This window comes from Esox lucius, chromosome 20 (genome assembly GCF_011004845.1).
Source record: "Esox lucius isolate fEsoLuc1 chromosome 20, fEsoLuc1.pri, whole genome shotgun sequence".
NCBI classification, from domain to species: Eukaryota; Metazoa; Chordata; class Actinopteri; order Esociformes; family Esocidae; genus Esox; species Esox lucius.
Window position 1 is genome coordinate 17,619,797 of NC_047588.1, and position 16,687 is coordinate 17,636,483.

A 16,687-nucleotide genomic window follows, 5' to 3' on the forward strand; every position below is an offset into this window, starting at 1 on the left:
CAAACATGACCAAGTTAATAATAATGTTAGTTTCTCTTACCGGCAGCAGCATGTTTTACATCATGACAGCTAGCCAACTAACGCGGTACTCAGTTACTCACATTTACGACATGAACATCCATCCAAGACAGTATTGAAATTAGTTTGTCAACTTGAGAAATACATTGGTAAATCGTTCGCACAAACGTATTTATTTATTAGTTATCTTATAATGCATTAACGTTGGCAAACTAGCTATCTACACTGGTTAGCTAAGAAAGAAGCAGGTCTGTTTCTATGGCAATATTAAACAGGAAGTGAGGAGTTTAGTTACAAGAATCTTCAACACTGTATCGCTATTTACTAATATACATATACAATATTAATATGAAATGTGTTACTTTTACCAGTAAGCAAGTAATAAGCAAACATCTCCCTGAACGTTTTCGGGTTATTTTGTTAGAACAATACACTTCATGCACCACAAGGCAAAAGCGACCATCTGTTTCGGCCAATCAGAAATAGTTACTTAATACCCAATGAGAGCGTGGCGGGATATTCGAAGTTCAAATTTGACGGAAAGTAAACAGTACAGAAACCGTCGCATTGCAGTTGAGTCAGTGCTATTGGATAGCAGAAATTATATCTGGAGTATTTTTTGTTTAAAATTGATTAAAAGCTTAAAATGCTGACATAGGAGTAATAATTTAATTGAAACACTACGGTATTCAGATGCGAAAGTCGAATTCCAAAGTAGTATCGGAAAATATAGCTAGCTAAGCTGTTCTTTTAGCTAAAAGTTTACAGCAGTACTTCTAACGTTGCCAGACAGCAACAACCAGACTAAAGTTAGCTAGGTAGCTAATTTGGCTAATCTGTCAGCGGTGAAAAAGTCAAGACAATGGGAGATTCGGACACACAAACGCGTTCAGGCTGTAAGTCAAACGACAGTGTAACGTGGCTAATTGGCCAATGTTAAACTGCCAGTGTATAAATAGTAAAACGATTGTTTTCCCTGTTTGAACAGTGTGGCTTGGTGCGATGGAACTCATTTACGTTAGCTGGATGTCGAAATATCTGGCTAGCTAAACATGATTGGGAACTGGAGAAGCTTTTCGTAAATGTATCAATTCTTTATGACATTTTGTTACAGATGAGCGTTTGACCGCTGAAGAGATGGATGAACAGCGCATTCAAAATGTTGCCTATCAATACCTATGCCGTTTGGAAGAGGCTAAAAGGTCATTTCATATGAATAGTAATTTTTAGTTGGGTTTCTGTGCAATACTTACCTGTATCACAACTAATGATCTCTAACTCAAGTTGAACTCAATAAATATTCAGTCATATTGCTTTTAGTCAATATTAATCAACACATTTTGATCACATGACCTTGCATTGATACTTTCTGGAACTTATTTTATTCTATCTTGATAGGTGGATGGAAGCATGTCTCCATGAGGAGCTGCCTGCCCCAACTGAGTTGGAGGAGGGGCTGAGGAATGGGGTGCTGCTAGCCAAGCTAGGCCACCGCTTTGCCCCTGAAATAGTCCCCCTTAAAAGGATCTATGACCTGAACCAGGAACGCTACAAGGTGTGATCCACTATTCCCACAGCAATGGATCTTCTAAAATGGCTCTAAATATAGGCTTGTTTTACTCTTTTACATCTAAATAATGATTATTTTAACATGCTACTGAGTTGTGTGCGCAAATAACATTGTATCTCTGAAATATTTGACCCACAATTTCAGTACGTCAAGACAACTGGGAAATTGGACAAAACGTCCTATTAGTGCTGAGAATGTAATTTGTGCAACATGCATCGTACCTTATTTCAAGGCACTGGCCATGTTTGAATATCAAGGTGTCATAATGCAGATGACTTGAACGGGTCGGTTCTTTTCTCCAGGGTATGGGGTTGCAGTTCCGCCACACGGACAACATCAACCACTGGCGCAGTTCAATGGCAGAGATCGGTCTACCAACGGTAAATGAAAGGAAGGAAAACATGTTTTTATTTGTTCGAGCGGAACTGCACCTAAGTTGTTGTTCTTTCAGATCTTTCACCCAGAGACGACTGACGTTTATGATAAGAAGAACATGCCCAGGACTGTTTACTGCATCCATGCTCTCAGCCTCTATCTTTTCCGACTGGGTTTGGCTCCTCAGATCCATGACCTGTGTGGAAAGGTCAAGTTTACCGGTAAAGTCCACTTAGGACCCTGCTTTTCAATCTTAAATGATTACTAGGTGCTTTAAGCGGAAACATATGCTGTTAAGATACCTTTCTTACGCCTATGTTTTTTTGCTATAATTTTTATTCCATAGAAGAGGAAATTAACAACATGAAACGGGAGCTAGATAAATATGGCATACAGATGCCAGCCTTCAGCAAGATTGGGGGCATCTTGGCCAATGAGATTTCAGTGGATGAGGCTGCTGGTAAGTTTGCCTAGTCTTCTGACTGTTACCATGGTTATGAGTTATCTTTCTAAAACAAGTTAACAGAGAAAGTGTCTACTTGGCATTATGTTGAATTCATATATTTTAAAACATACTTTACAGGCAGTCTGTGATATTATCGTTTGGCCGGCAGGAGGTCTATATCAATGTTCATATTTCCTGAAATGTTTAAAGAATGGTATTTCCCTACCGGAATCAATGCATTGAAAGTTGTTAAATTCCTAACACAATCCTGTGAATACTTAATCTCAAATTCACTCCTGCATCAATACACATCAGTGGACGCGGCCTAATAAATACTACATTCTGAATTAAGAACTGTCTAAAATGTAGCACAATAATATTTCCATTTTAAAAAGCATTGCATTAGTACAGTATGCTTTGATTGTATGGGATAGAAACAATTATCTATCCACTCCAGAACATTCACCTTTTTCTGCTGTAACCACTGGAGGGTCAACTTTAGGGTAATTGTTGTGCTGGAAAGTCCAAGAGCGTCTCATGCACAGCTTTCGTGCAGAAGAATGCCAATTGTCTGCCATTTTTTGTCAGGCATATCGTAACCAGGCTTTTTTGTGGCATTGGCGCAGTAAAGGCTTCTTTCTGGCAACTCAACCATGCAGCAGATTTATGTTCAAGTATTCTACAACCACACCAATTTGTTGTTGTCAAAAACAGCTAATATATTCTTGGGATATCATGTTACTTCTCCAGAATCCAAAGCTATCATGTTGATGGTTTTGTATGATGTTTAGTCTCAATGTTTGGTTCGGTGCTTAAAGGCTCTGGCATTTGGGATGTGCACCAATGTTGAGTCCAGTCGATCCGGATAACAGCGTCTGCGAGTTTTAGCCTTTGTCGAGCCGAAACGGAACCCTGAATGTGTGCTATGTTGTGTATGTGCCGGTTAATGCCCCATGTCATCCAAACCTCTCACTTTCAAACTTGGAATGTGATGGCTACCTGAGGTTTTATAATGAGTCTACTCACAGATCACTCTCCTATCAGCAAAATATTACAAATCCAGCCCAGAACGGGAGTTTTCAAATTGTTAATCATAAGTCTCAGACCGCTATTTCAGATGTAAATAAAAATTGTAGTACCTCATTCCTTCACCATTGTCCGAGTTATAATGTTTATGTTTTGCCTCCCTCTCCCTCCAGTTCATGCTGCAGTCATAGCTATCAACGAGGCAGTGGAGAGGGGGCATGTTGAGGTCACTGCCCAGGCCCTGTGCAATCCCAGCGCCATGCTCACCGACCTGCAGGAGCTTCTGATGCCTGTCTACCAGGAGATGCTGCGCCAGGCACGGACACAGAAGGCTGCGGTTGCCTGCACCAAGGTGACTGAATGAATGTTATTTCATTTTAAACTGTTTTCAACTTATTTCCAGTGTAATGGGTTTCTGGTGCTGTCAAGCTAGAAGTAATGTTTTTAATCTCCAGCGTAATGGTTCAGAAGAGAAGGATATCTATGAGGAATACTTGACCCAAAATGAGATTCAAGAAAACATCAACAAAGTGAATGGTGAGTATACTTAATTATCACAATGGAGAAATATCTATATTAATAAAGCACAGCGCAACATCCAGTATGTTTCTTTTTGCAGTGCGCGCAGCCATTGAGCAGGTGGATGAGGCCCTGGAGTGTGGAGATTGTTTGGCCCTTCTGGCTGCCCTCCAGGCCCCCTGTCTGGCATTGAGGGGCCTCCAGAAAGATCATGGGCTCTGGTACCTGGAGCAACTGGTCTCTGACCGTGAACAGAAGGCCCTGGTGAGCAATGACCCATTCACATCGCATGTGATTATAGGTTATGTAGCAGGCACTAATCCAGTGTGACGTAGCAGGTCAGCCTAGTGTTTAGAGCCCCTGACCACTAACTGTCAGGTTGCTATATCAGATCCCCAATGGCAAAGTAATGTGGGCAGTTAATCTATCATATTTTGCCTCACAGAACTGTACAAATCACTAAAATATGCTTGGGAAAGTTTTTAGTGCAAGTTTTAAATTATAGAATGTACTGCTGGAAAAAATAAACCTATTCATTTTTTAGTAACTATGTTGTCTAAAAATGTGAAAACAGGAAGATTGAAATAAAGAGGTGGAACATTTGTGAGGTTCAAATGGGAAATAAAACTGCTTCTTTAACTGGGGACTGAGATTGCTCCTGTAAGTTCCCAACAACGACGGCCCTCGAAGTAAGGGAGGTTTCTGATAGAGATCTGTGTTTTTCTTTCCCTTAACTAGGGAAGATTTTACAATTCATTATGATGAATTATTTTGACAGCACTATTTTTCATTCATACCTGTTAAAGGGGGAAAACATTAGTCTGTCAACACCTGATGGTGTGGTGTTTCTGGCAGGTGGTAATCTATATGTATGTTAGCTAACAGCCTGCTAACTTGAATTCTGACTAAGCTATGTATTTATGAATAGTAAATGACCTACCTTCAGGTCATTGTATAGACCATAATACAGTATAGTATTGTAACGTGGGTGTCACTAAATATCTTCGACCAGCTGTTCCACTAATTCATCAATATCACGGTAAAGGCAATGTATCAAAGCCCATGTAACAAGATTCCTCGAATAATGCTTCAAAGATGAGCTGCACATCACCAACAGCTAAATGAGACGACTCTGTATTAGTTTGTTGTACGTGTCACCCTTCACCTGTGCCCTTTCATATGCCACAGGACCTGGGCTGTGTGGACCCTCTGGAGCAGGAAGAGCTGCAGGAGGGCGTGTGTGTGGCCAACGAGGAGGCCCAGCGCCACATGACAAGTCAGTCCACACCCACATAGTGGACAGTTGTCAGCCACTATCTATCACTAGGCCCACGCACCACACCTGTTCCAGTGACATGGCTTTCCAAAATGTGTGGCCGTGCGTGTGTACAAGCTCTCAACAGGCTGAGCATCTATAATTGTGGGTGGGTGTGTGTGTGTGTAGTGCAGAAAGCGGTGAGCTCCATTAACGAGGCCCTGCGTCGCGGGGATCCCAGGCAGACAGTCCGGGCCCTCATGGACCCTGATGCCCACCTCCCAGACGTCTACCCCTTCGCCTCGGCGCTCTACCAGAGGGAGCTGGTCCCATTGCAGCAGCAGAGCCCTCAGGTAAGCAAGGCTACAGGTGCCAGTCTAACCACCGCCCCGCCGCGTTCCTCTCCGCCTCTCTCTCTCTCTCTCTCTGTTGTGGGGCTGAGCCACACCCTGATCACGGGTGACTTGTGGTGACGCGAAGATGCTCCATTTCGGTGAGCTGTAAACGGACTGGGGTTCACGCGGTCTTCCGTGTCTGCAGGGGGAGCTGCAGCAGGAGGAACTGTTCGTGGCGGTGGAGATGCTCTCGGCGGTGGCTCTCATCAACCAAGCCTTGGAGGCCGGCGATGTGGGAGCCTTCTTTGCCACGATCGTCAGCCCTGCAGCCGGCCTTGCTGACATCGAGGACAGCCTGTTACAGAGGTGGGGTTTCCAGTACCGCTGTCCGCCTGCGCGCAGCCTGGTTGCGGTGTTGTCGTCTCTAACCGACTCGTGTGATTCGCCTCCAAGGTACTTTGAGAAGCTGTGTGATCTGAGGAGGAAGGCTGGGAGGGCCCTGCTGACCTGGAATGAGCTCCAGGGGGGACTCAACTCTGTGAACAGGACGGCACAGGAAGAGCACAGCCGTACGTTAGCGAGAACAGATCTCTGGTAGTTAGCTGTTAAACCGGAAGAACACTGTATTTGACTCCGTCTTGTCCGTTTCCTCCGTTTGTCCTCAGAGGTCGTCGCCATTGGGCTTATCAACCAGGCCTTGTGCCATTGTGACCCTCAGAGGACTCTGGCTGCTCTGCTGCTGCCCTCTAGTGGTCTGGAGCAGGTGGCGCCACTCAACGCCCGTCGCTACCACGATGTGCTGACCAGAGCTCGGAAGCAGAAAGCCGAGGTAAGTTAGTGAGGCAAAAAACAACATTTCAAAACTGTCGGCTGAGCAATTCTTTTATCATTCATTGCCGTGTGCAATGACAGATGAGCCGTGACCCAGGAGCAGAGTTATGGTTGGCTGACATTCAGGAGGGAGTGAAAAGAGCCAATCAATACACTCAAAGAACCCTGAAGAGTAAGGCTGCATCATTTCCTTCAAATCCACATTACAATTCTGTGTTGAGGGGTTTTCTCATGTTTATCAATTATACTGTCGCAAACCACTGTGTCTTCGTCCCTGGCCAGTGTCGTTGGGCTTGGCGGCTGTGAACCAGGCAGTGAAGGAGGGCAAGGCGTCCCAGACGCTCCGGGTCCTACGTCTGCCTGAGGTGTCTCTGCGCTGTGTGGTGACCGAATGTGCTGAGGTGTACCAGGCTGAACTAGCCGCCCTTCTGAGAGCCAAATCTATGGAAGGTCAGTAACCCCTACCGTTTTCTCTTCCTTCTCCGCTTGTTGTAAGCTCTGCACTTTCACCGTGGTCAGGTGTAGATGCACAAGGTTAACATCCATATTGGTCCAATTTTCTCGAAAGATTAAACCTCTCAATGTTTTCTAATGTTTCGTATGTAGTAATTATTTCTTACAGAATATATGAATAAACGCATAGGAATGTAACTCTGGCATTCTTGCAACTGGCTGCTGAAACAGATTGTAATATATGGGATAAGTTACAAACTTACATTTCTCGGATGTACTGGTACTCAGGGGACAACCGGAGCCCTTGGCTGAGAATCAAGACTGATGACGGTAGTTTCTACTACTTCCACCTGAACAAGCTTGAGGGCACCTGGGAGAGACCGCAGGGCTTCGTCCAGAGCTCAGTGTTCCTGACCCATGAAGAAATACAGGTCAAAATCACCTGAACATTTTTCTGTAGAACAAGAGGCTCTGAGACCGCATCTTCTACCTCCAAACCATATCACTGTTGAATGGCTCCTGTAGCGCTGATGACACCGCTGCTGATTATCTGAAGTGACTAGGAGGTGTAACGGTTCAAAACCTACTAAGCTGTTTTGGTACAGTTGAAAAATGAAGTGACAGAATGATTATGTTGGGCCAGATTACTAATCAATGTTTTCGTATCAGTTTGGGAGGCTGGTATTTAACGGTTTTGACGTGGTTACTTCTAGTTAAGTGCATCCAAGTGCTTTGGGTTTGTTGAAAATTGCCGATTGGCTACTGACCAGCAAGCTGCCACAAGTATGGAGGTCATTTCCTTTGGTGCTGCAATCCCGATGAATTGCATTGTGTCTGATGAAGTAAACCTGAAATATTATTATCCTAGACATACTCAAAAGGAATAGGCAAAGCAATGTAGCTGTAGGCTATAGGCTTATTGTTTTCACAATCAAAATATTAGTTTGTATCTATTAATTAGGATCACAATTCAAGGTGTCCGGTACCGTTACACCCCTTACCGTTTTCACGGTTGTATGGATTGGCTCTAAAACATTCCGTTACTAATGTCGTCTGGTCTTTCCCAGCAGGCGGTGCTGAGCGGTGTGACTGCTGCCCATAGCCGTGAGGTGCAGTGGAAGGCCAGCGAGGACCTTGTGGTGCAGCTTCAGGCCAGGACTCGGGGCTTCCTCCTCAGGCAGACACTGGGAGCCCGTCTGCACTTCCTCAACACCCAGTTACCTGCTGTCACCACCATCCAGGTCAGCCAGCCCGGGGGAGAAACATGTTAAACGCCAGCGCAAATACTGTCATGAAATAAGTTGTTTCAAAAAAAAAAGCAAGGTGCTTACATGCGTGTTGTTTCCAGTCCCACTGGAGAAGGTTCAAGCAGCAGAGAGCCTACAGGAAGAGGCTGGAATATCTTAATCAGAACTGGAGGGCTGTGGTTAAAGTAGGTTTACTTTGTAAATTGGAGATCTTTTTTTCTCCGTCTTCTCTGTCCAGTGTTGAAGTTGACTTGTGTGTTTTAGATCCAGGCTAGTGTGAAGATGTGGATTGCTCGGAGGAAATATCTTTCTCGTAAGCGCTTCTTCAGACGTCATGTAAGTGCAAGCAACATCCCTGGACATGAACCCTCTGTACAACTTTTGTTCAAAATATCGCCTGACCTTTGTCCGTCTGCAGGTGGGTGCCATTATAAAGATCCAAGCGTTCTTCCGAGCCAACAAGGCCCGTGAGGAATACAGGATGCTAGGTAGGTGGTCACAGCTACAGCTGTTTTTTTCCAATTGCTCCCCTTTAAGTCATTATCAAATTTGCACCTTTGTCTTTCTCTCTCCCACTTCCAGTCCACTCCGCTAACCCACCACTGTCGGTGGTAAGGAAGTTTGCCCACCTGCTGGAGATGGGTGATAACGACATCCGCCAAGAGGGGGAGCTGCTGCGTATCAGGGAGGAGGTGGTGAGGACAATCCGTTCCAACCGCCAGCTTGAGACGGACCTGGACATCATGGACCTGAAGATAGGCCTGCTAGTGCGCAACCGTGTAACACTGCAGGTCCGAGACATTTCTTTTTTTGTCCCTCGTCCGTAAAAAGAGAACCGTTCCTAGCACACATTAGCTTGTTTACATAATTAGCTGTTTTTGGTTTGAGGCAGTCAAGACCACAACTGTGGTCAGAGATGATAAATTACAAGCAATATGTTAGTTTCCCAAGCCAGCATGTGTAGACGTTGTTACTATCTAGTTCTCCACTCGTTATCATGCCATTTGTCTCATGGCTCTCTGGTCCCGCTGCCACAGATGTTATTAGCAGAATGTTTGTACGTAATTAGAAGCGTCATATCCATTGTTCTTTTGGAAAGGGCCTAGTAGGGTCCGTTCTCAAACACTCTCCTGGTTCTCTGCAGGAGGTGGTGTCCCACTGCAAAAAGCTTACCAAGAAGAACAAGGAGCAGCTGTCGGACATGATGGCTCTGGAGAAGAGCAAAGGCCTGAAGGCCCTTAGCAAAGACAAACGGGAGAAACTGGAGGCCTACCAGCACCTGTTCTATCTGCTCCAGGTGAGTGAAGGGAAAACGGCTTTGGCGTTTTTGGATGACTGGTCAGACATCTGACCGGGCTGGGTTGTCCACAACTTGTTGCCTAATTTGAGTGTGTGTGGGTTTGTTGTTTAGACTCAGCCTATGTACCTGGCCCAGCTGATCTTCCTGATGCCCCAGAATAAGACCACCGGTTTCATGGAGACGGTCATCTTCACCTTGTTCAACTACGGCTCCGACTGCCGGGAGGCCTACCTGCTGCTGCAGCTGTTCACCACGGCGCTGCGTCACGAGATCAAGTCAGTACGCATGGCGTCAGTACGCATGGCGTCAGTACGCATGGCGTCAGTACGCATGGCGTCAGTACGCATGGCGTCAGTACGCATGGCGTCAGTACGCATGGCGCTCTTAAGGCACTCCGGCTGAGCTCAGCGTCTCTCTGTTCCCCCAGGTGGAAGGTGGACCAGCCCCAGGAGGTGGTGACGGGGAATCCCACGGTCATCAAGATGCTGGTGAGTTTCTACCGGCATGCGCGCGGTCAGAACGCCCTGAAGGAGATCCTGGGGCCGGCTGTCAGGGAGGTGCTGCAGGACCGCACCCTGAGCATCCGCACGGACCCCTGCGAGATCTACAAGAGCTGGATCAACCAGACCGAGACCCAGACGGGCCACAAGAGGTCAGCACTGAGCGCGGGTAGTAACACACATCTGTCTACGAGTTTGTTTGAATAGACAGTTTTTGTCACCAGATGTCAGTATATAGCAAGAAATGCACTCACTGAGATATGGACAGGCTTACAGATTTCTAACTTTTACTCTCAATAGCCAGTTTTAGTGACACCCATATAGTACGCAGTGAAAACATCTGGAGGTCTTCGCAGGATTCTAGAAGGTGTTGGAAACATTCCATGGGTGTGTTGGTCTACGCTGACGTGTCGTGTCACTAAGTGACTACAGATTGGACGGTGGTACGATCATGCTGCAAACCGGCTGCTCCACCCTATTCAAAATATGCTCGACCAGGTTGAGGCCTGGGGAGCGCCGACTACTAAAGTAAAATGTACTCTGTGTAAAGTATCTAGAAACTGCCGGATGTATTCATGCGACGCCGGTCAAACCGTAGCCATGAAAGGATGCGCCTGTTTTCTGGCATGGTATGGTGTTCAAAAGTTTCATAAGATTTGACGTGTACCAGAAACGCATTACAACTCCACCACTTGACGTGTACCAGAAACGCATTACAACTCCACCACTTGACGTGTACCAGAAACGCATTACAACTCCACCACTTGACGTGTACCAGAAACGCATTACAACTCCACCACTTGACGTGTACCAGAAACGCATTACAACTCCACCACTTGACGTGTACCAGAAACGCATTACAACTCCACCACTTGACGTGTACCAGAAACGCATTACAACTCCACCACTTGACGTGTACCAGAAACGCATTACAACTCCACCACTTGACGTGTACCAGAAACGCATTACAACTCCACCACTTGACGTGTACCAGAAACGCATTACAACTCCACCACTTGACGTGTACCAGAAACGCATTACAACTCCACCACTTGACGTGTACCAGAAACGCATTACAACTCCACCACTTGACGTGTACCAGAAACGCATTACAACTCCACCACTTGACGTGTACCAGAAACGCATTACAACTCCACCACTTGACGTGTACCAGAAACGCATTACAACTCCACCACTTGACGTGTACCAGAAACGCATTACAACTCCACCACTTGACGTGTACCAGAAACGCATTACAACTCCACCACTTGACGTGTACCAGAAACGCATTACAACTCCACCACTTGACGTGTACCAGAAACGCATTACAACTCCACCACTTGACGTGTACCAGAAACGCATTACAACTCCACCACTTGACGTGTACCAGAAACGCATTACAACTCCACCACTTGACGTGTACCAGAAACGCATTACAACTCCACCACTTGACGTGTACCAGAAACGCATTACAACTCCACCACTTGACGTGTACCAGAAACGCATTACAACTCCACCACTTGCATGCACCCCTGTCACCAGACAGGATGGGTTAACGGACTTGCACTGCTTACACTGAATCCTGACTTTGACCTGCGCGTGACCCGACTGTGAGTGGTCGGATCAGGCAATGTTTCTCCCCCTCCGCGGTCCAGTGTTGGCCAATGTGTGCTCATTGGAGTCAGTTGTTGTTTTTAGCTGATGGTAGTGGGACCCCATGTTACGGTCTGCTTCTGTAGCCCGACCCTTGACCCTGTCTGATGGAAAATGCACCGCCAGCTGGATTTCTGTTTGTGACCTTCATACATTTTCATTTCAACACATTTCCGGCCGTTGACATATGGGATGTTGAACTACGTACGTCGTTCACAGATTTACTATTACTGACTATGGGGTACACTCACTCTCCAGTTGGCTTCAAGAGGTCAGTTCTGAGTAGTTCACATCCATGCATACAGACAACCCCAACATCTTGTGAAATGTCTCGTGTTTCCACCCGTAGTTCACTGCCCTATGAGGTGAGTGCAGAACAGGCCCTGGCACACCCTGAGGTGCAGCGTCGCCTGGACATCTCCATCGTCAACATCAAGAGTCTCACTGACCGCGTGCTGAACGCAATCACCGGCAATCTGTACAAACTACCGTAAGAACCTTTCCATAATGCAGCCCGAAGAGCCACTTTTACCGCCATTGATTAAAATCACAGGCTACCTAATCAAACGTCTCTTAGTTCCTCTTAACAGATTTGGCTTTTAAGTGATGTAGTTTAATGGATATTATTTTTTTTTCTTCCTCCCACTGTTTCAGGTATGGGATGCGCTACACCGCTAAGGTCCTGAGAGATTCTCTACGCGCCAAGTTTCCTCAGGCCAGCGAAGACGAGCTTTACAAGGTAGGGCACTGTCCAGGCTCCATGAATGAGGTGCGGGTCTGCTGGACCTGTGTGACTCTTCTGATTGTGTTGTGGTCAGATTGTGGGCAACCTGGTGTACTACCGCTACATGAACCCGGCTGTGGTGGCGCCGGATGGTTTCGACGTGGTGGACTTCTCGGCTGGCTCCTCCCTTCTCCCTGAGCAGCGGCGGATCCTGGGCTCCATCGCGCGCATCCTGCAGCACGCCGCCGCGCACAAACACTTCCACGGAGACAGCGCTCACCTCCGCGCCCTTAACGACTACATTACCCTGACCCACTCCAAGTTCCGGTGAGCCGTCTTTTCCGAGGGCGTCTTTAGAACCGAGCCGTAGGGGTGGCGTTTAAGTGTCAGTCCTGTGAGCCGTCTTTTCCGAGGGCGTCTTTAGAACCGAGCCGTAGGGGTGGCTGTTAAGCGTCAGTCCCGTGAGCCGTCTTTTCCGAGCGCGTCTTTAGAACCGAGCCGTAGGGGTGGCTGTTAAGCGTCAGTCCTGTGTCTTCCTCAGGAAGTTTCTGCATGCCGCCTGTGACGTCCCCGAGCCAGAAGAGAGGTTTAACATCCATGAGTACTCTGAGGTGGTCATCCTCAACAAGCCTGTCATCTACATCTCCATTAGCGAGCTCCTCAACACGCACAAGGTCTGGATGCGACACTAGCTAGTTTCACCTTGTTGTAACACCTCGTTGTTATTGGACTCTGAGGGAAGGTGCTTCGTAACGAGCCGTTTCATTCGATTGTATCTCGTACAGCTTCTGCTGGAGCACCAGGCCTCCCTGTGTCCTGACCAGTCAGACGCGCTCCTGTTGCTGCTGCGGGACCTGGGGAAGGTGCCCAGTATCCAGGCTCTGGTTGGTGAGGGTGCTGGGAACCCAGCAGAGCCCCAGACGGAGAGCGCCCTGGCCCAGTACAGTAAGATGGAGGTGTCTCTCACCCTCACCAGCAGGTTTGACGTGTTCAGCGGCTCGGGCGACGACCCTGACGCCAGGGGCATTCTTCTCAGGTAGGGCCTTTCGACCGTTGGACGTTTTAGCGTGGCGTTATTGTCTGTGGAAATGTAACGGCCGGGTGTTTTGCAGCACCAAGCAGTTGATCATCGACGTGATCCGAGCCCAGCCTGGTAACACGCTGAGCGACGTCCTCAGAGCCTCCTCCTCTCAGGATCAGGTATAATCTACAGGCCTTTACTCGACACACACACACACACACACACACACACACACTCTAATCCCTTAGTAGGGATTAATAAACCCCTTAACTGCTGGTGTGTTCCTCCTCAGGAGGTGCAGCACGGCTGGATGATGCACCGCCGTGCCCAGAGGGACGCCCGCACCCCCGAGAAGATGAAGAGGAACCAGTCGATCGTTGCCGATGGAAACCTGTCTCTGGAGGAGAAGAAAAGGAAGATCCAGCGCAGTCTGAGGAGGCTAGAGAGCCTGGGGGTTCTAACCCCTCCTGACTCTGAGACACAGATACTACAGTTAATAGCCAAGGTAGATAGACAGACACACACACACACACACACACACACACAACTTTACAACACACACATGCTTTTGTAACGCCGTGGTTCTGAACCCCCCCCCTCAGGACATCAGCCACCAGCGTCTATACAGGCAGCGACGTCAGGCTGAGCTGGTCAAGCTGCGACAGACGCTGAGCAGCCTCCACTGCAAGAGCTCCTTCCACAGTGAACAGGTGGACTTCTACAGCCAGTACATCACCACCTGCCTGGAAAACCTCACAGCCAAGCACAGGTAATCATCTAGCCAGTCACTCCACTGCAGCCAGGTTTAGAAGGGAAACCGCTACTACTGTGCTTAGTCCTGTCACTCCCTGTCCCTCAGTAAGGTTAGTGGGAAGAAGGCAGCAGAAAGCAAAGGGAAGAAGAGCAAGCAGCCCACTCTCACTTACACTGCTGCCCGTCTACATGAGAAAGGGGTCCTGCTGGAGATCGAGGACCTGCCTGTCACACAGTGAATATATACACACGCATACACACACGCATGCGCTCTCTCTCTCAAGCATGACACGTCACCCTTCCCCCAGCCCGCTGAATCATCTTGTTCAGGTTACCTTGCCACAAGAAATAAAGTGTGTTTGATTATTTCTCTTCAGATTTAAAAATGTGATCTTTGACATCGTGCCCTGTGAGGAGGGAGGCACATTCCAGGTGAAGGCTCGCTTTATGGGTGTGGACATGGAGAAGTTCCCTCTCAAATACCAGGTGAGTGAAGCTTTGGGTGAAGGCAGTAGGGTAAATGTAGCGTAGAACTTGAACAAATTCCATTAAAGTGACTGAGATCAGCAATCGGTATTGTACATGGTGCCATGATGACTTAGTGCTGAGGTTTTGATAGTATTTGCATTCCTGGGCTGTCGATTCCCATGTTTCTGTTGCTTGTCTGTAGGACCTGCTGCAGCTGCAGTACGAGGGAGTGGCTGTGATGAAGATGTTTGACAAGGCCAAAGTCAACGTCAACCTGCTCATTTTCCTCCTCAACAAGAAGTTCTTCAAGAAGTGAGGAGTCGGGACATCGCCACGTCTCCCCTGACAACACAGGGCTGAATGCTACTGGTTTTCTTTAATCTCACCCTTCCAGATTTCAATGTTATTTTTGTAATGTTTTTGGACACATTAGAGTGGCTTACTTTAATAAGGGGATTTTCATCAATAAGGATGTACAACTCTATTTACATACTCTAAATACAATATATCTCTGTAGTTTTTTTAATTTTTGTGTACCAATGACTTTTTGTTTGAATTTCTTGAATCCTCTGACATTATACATTGACTGTATCCTAATCGTATTTTTCAGCCGGACGATTTTGCCACCCTGCTCCCTTTTCAAAAACTCACAGAGCAGTTTCTCATAAATTATGGATGGATTAGTGTTTAAATAGAACCACTCCAGCCTGCGCACAAAACAGCCCAGTGTTTGCACAGAATCCTTCAGTATATAGTTCACTACTTTTAAATGGGCAAACAACATGGATGTGCTCTTAGTTTCACGTTATGCAGCTTCACGTTTCCATTAGACTCCATTTCATTGGCCTGGCAACAGGACAAGGCTACTTTAATTGTGACTTGTGATTCACTTCATTAGGTTTCCATCAGTTGGTACAAGTGATTCTAAACCCTCCATAAAGAAAATTTGCATTTTTATAACAGTGATTTTCACCAATAAGACTTTTTTTCATATTTAAAATTAGTAATTGATGACCTAGTGCACTGAAAATTTATGTTTTCATGTTCTGAATTAAAAACCATGTGCACTTTCACCACCCTGTGAAGGTTATCATTATTTAATATCTAGACTAATACATGTCCATACTCTCCTGAGACATGATGATAGATCATAGATTGTTTTCTTCATTGTTCTTGCAATATGTGCCCATAAAGTTATTGCCATTTCTTGCATAATTTAACTCACATGGAATGATCCCACCAATTTGTTCATAACTTGATGAAATGATACCAGGGTAGAAACTGTTTTTCCCCTCTTATGTAGGTTGCAGACAGGGCTTGCATGCCGCTTGAAAGACGTGTTTAATCCTAACGGATGAAATTAGTAACTCCATTAACTAGCCTCCCTTTAATCACTGGGCGATGTTGCACAGATATTATCGACAGGAGTATCTCTGACCGTACTGTTGACCTCTGAGAAACTGCCTGACAATAAGGCTCAACTTTGTTCATACCAATGTATATATTTTCTGTCATTCTATTGTATTAATGTTCTCTTACTGTCTCAGTTGTCAACTCTAATTTCAGTCTTGATTATTCTATTACTTTATCTCTCTTCAACACTAATGTTTTCAGCACAATGGTTGCTTTTGTCTCATTCCGTGCTATTTGGAACTTGAGAATTGACATTTCAGACTTGCTAAATCGCTTAACGCATTTTGTGATTAAAATATAAGCAATAGCAAGGCGGATATTTCTGGGCTTCCTAGTTCCTACTAGCATGTGAACGTGACAAAAATTATAACATGGACCAACATGGCCATAAATATTGTATGTATCAATATTTTTACATATCGTTAATGTAGGTTTAGCTGTAAGGGAAGTTGATACCCATATTTTAATGTATCTTACTATGCAATGGAAGATGTTAGCACTCCTGTTTTTACTTGTATATTTTAATAAAAATGGAATTGTTTACTCAAAGTTGTATGTTTATCAGTTTTGTTTCAACATTACATTTAAGTAATTGTATTTTCTCTACAGTTTTCTCTTCCAATGCAAGGTTATTTATACTTCAATGGCCATCAGACAAACCATCAGTCACCCTGTGAGCTCCACATGCTAGTAAATCCACAATAGATGTTCATGAATTTTCAGGACATTGAGAGGTGATGCACCTACTGAGGCTGTAATTTATCCGTGCAATACTCCCAAA

The 16,687-nt window shown here is 46.0% G+C and overlaps 1 protein-coding gene across 1 annotated transcript; it reads left to right on the plus strand.

Moving 5' to 3' along the window:
- Positions 1-552: 552 nt before the first annotated feature.
- On the plus strand, positions 553-16,447 carry iqgap3 (IQ motif containing GTPase activating protein 3). Its single transcript, XM_010905265.3, has 36 exons — positions 553-914; positions 1,133-1,220; positions 1,417-1,573; positions 1,891-1,968; positions 2,040-2,184; positions 2,310-2,423; positions 3,608-3,786; positions 3,890-3,971; positions 4,054-4,217; positions 5,142-5,229; positions 5,398-5,561; positions 5,749-5,909; positions 5,997-6,112; positions 6,209-6,372; positions 6,456-6,546; positions 6,657-6,824; positions 7,116-7,258; positions 7,898-8,068; positions 8,176-8,259; positions 8,339-8,410; positions 8,493-8,562; positions 8,657-8,865; positions 9,219-9,371; positions 9,486-9,649; positions 9,802-10,026; positions 11,877-12,017; positions 12,182-12,266; positions 12,346-12,578; positions 12,793-12,925; positions 13,037-13,287; positions 13,364-13,451; positions 13,565-13,777; positions 13,875-14,041; positions 14,132-14,260; positions 14,403-14,511; positions 14,696-16,447. The coding sequence occupies exons 1-36, from the start codon at positions 881-883 to the stop codon at positions 14,807-14,809; spliced, it is 4,947 nt and encodes a 1,648-aa protein (XP_010903567.2). The 5' UTR covers positions 553-880; the 3' UTR covers positions 14,810-16,447.
- Positions 16,448-16,687: the final 240 nt, after the last annotated feature.

Bases quoted from the DNA above. Each gene is read 5' to 3' on its own strand.
- iqgap3 (XM_010905265.3), top strand. From the start codon at position 881: ATGGGAGATTCGGACACACAAACGCGTTCAGGCT. The intron at 2,185-2,309 runs GTAAAGTCCACT...TTTATTCCATAG, and splicing joins TGGAAAGGTCAAGTTTACCG to AAGAGGAAATTAACAACATG. The intron at 13,778-13,874 runs GTAGATAGACAG...CCCCCCCCTCAG, and splicing joins TACTACAGTTAATAGCCAAG to GACATCAGCCACCAGCGTCT.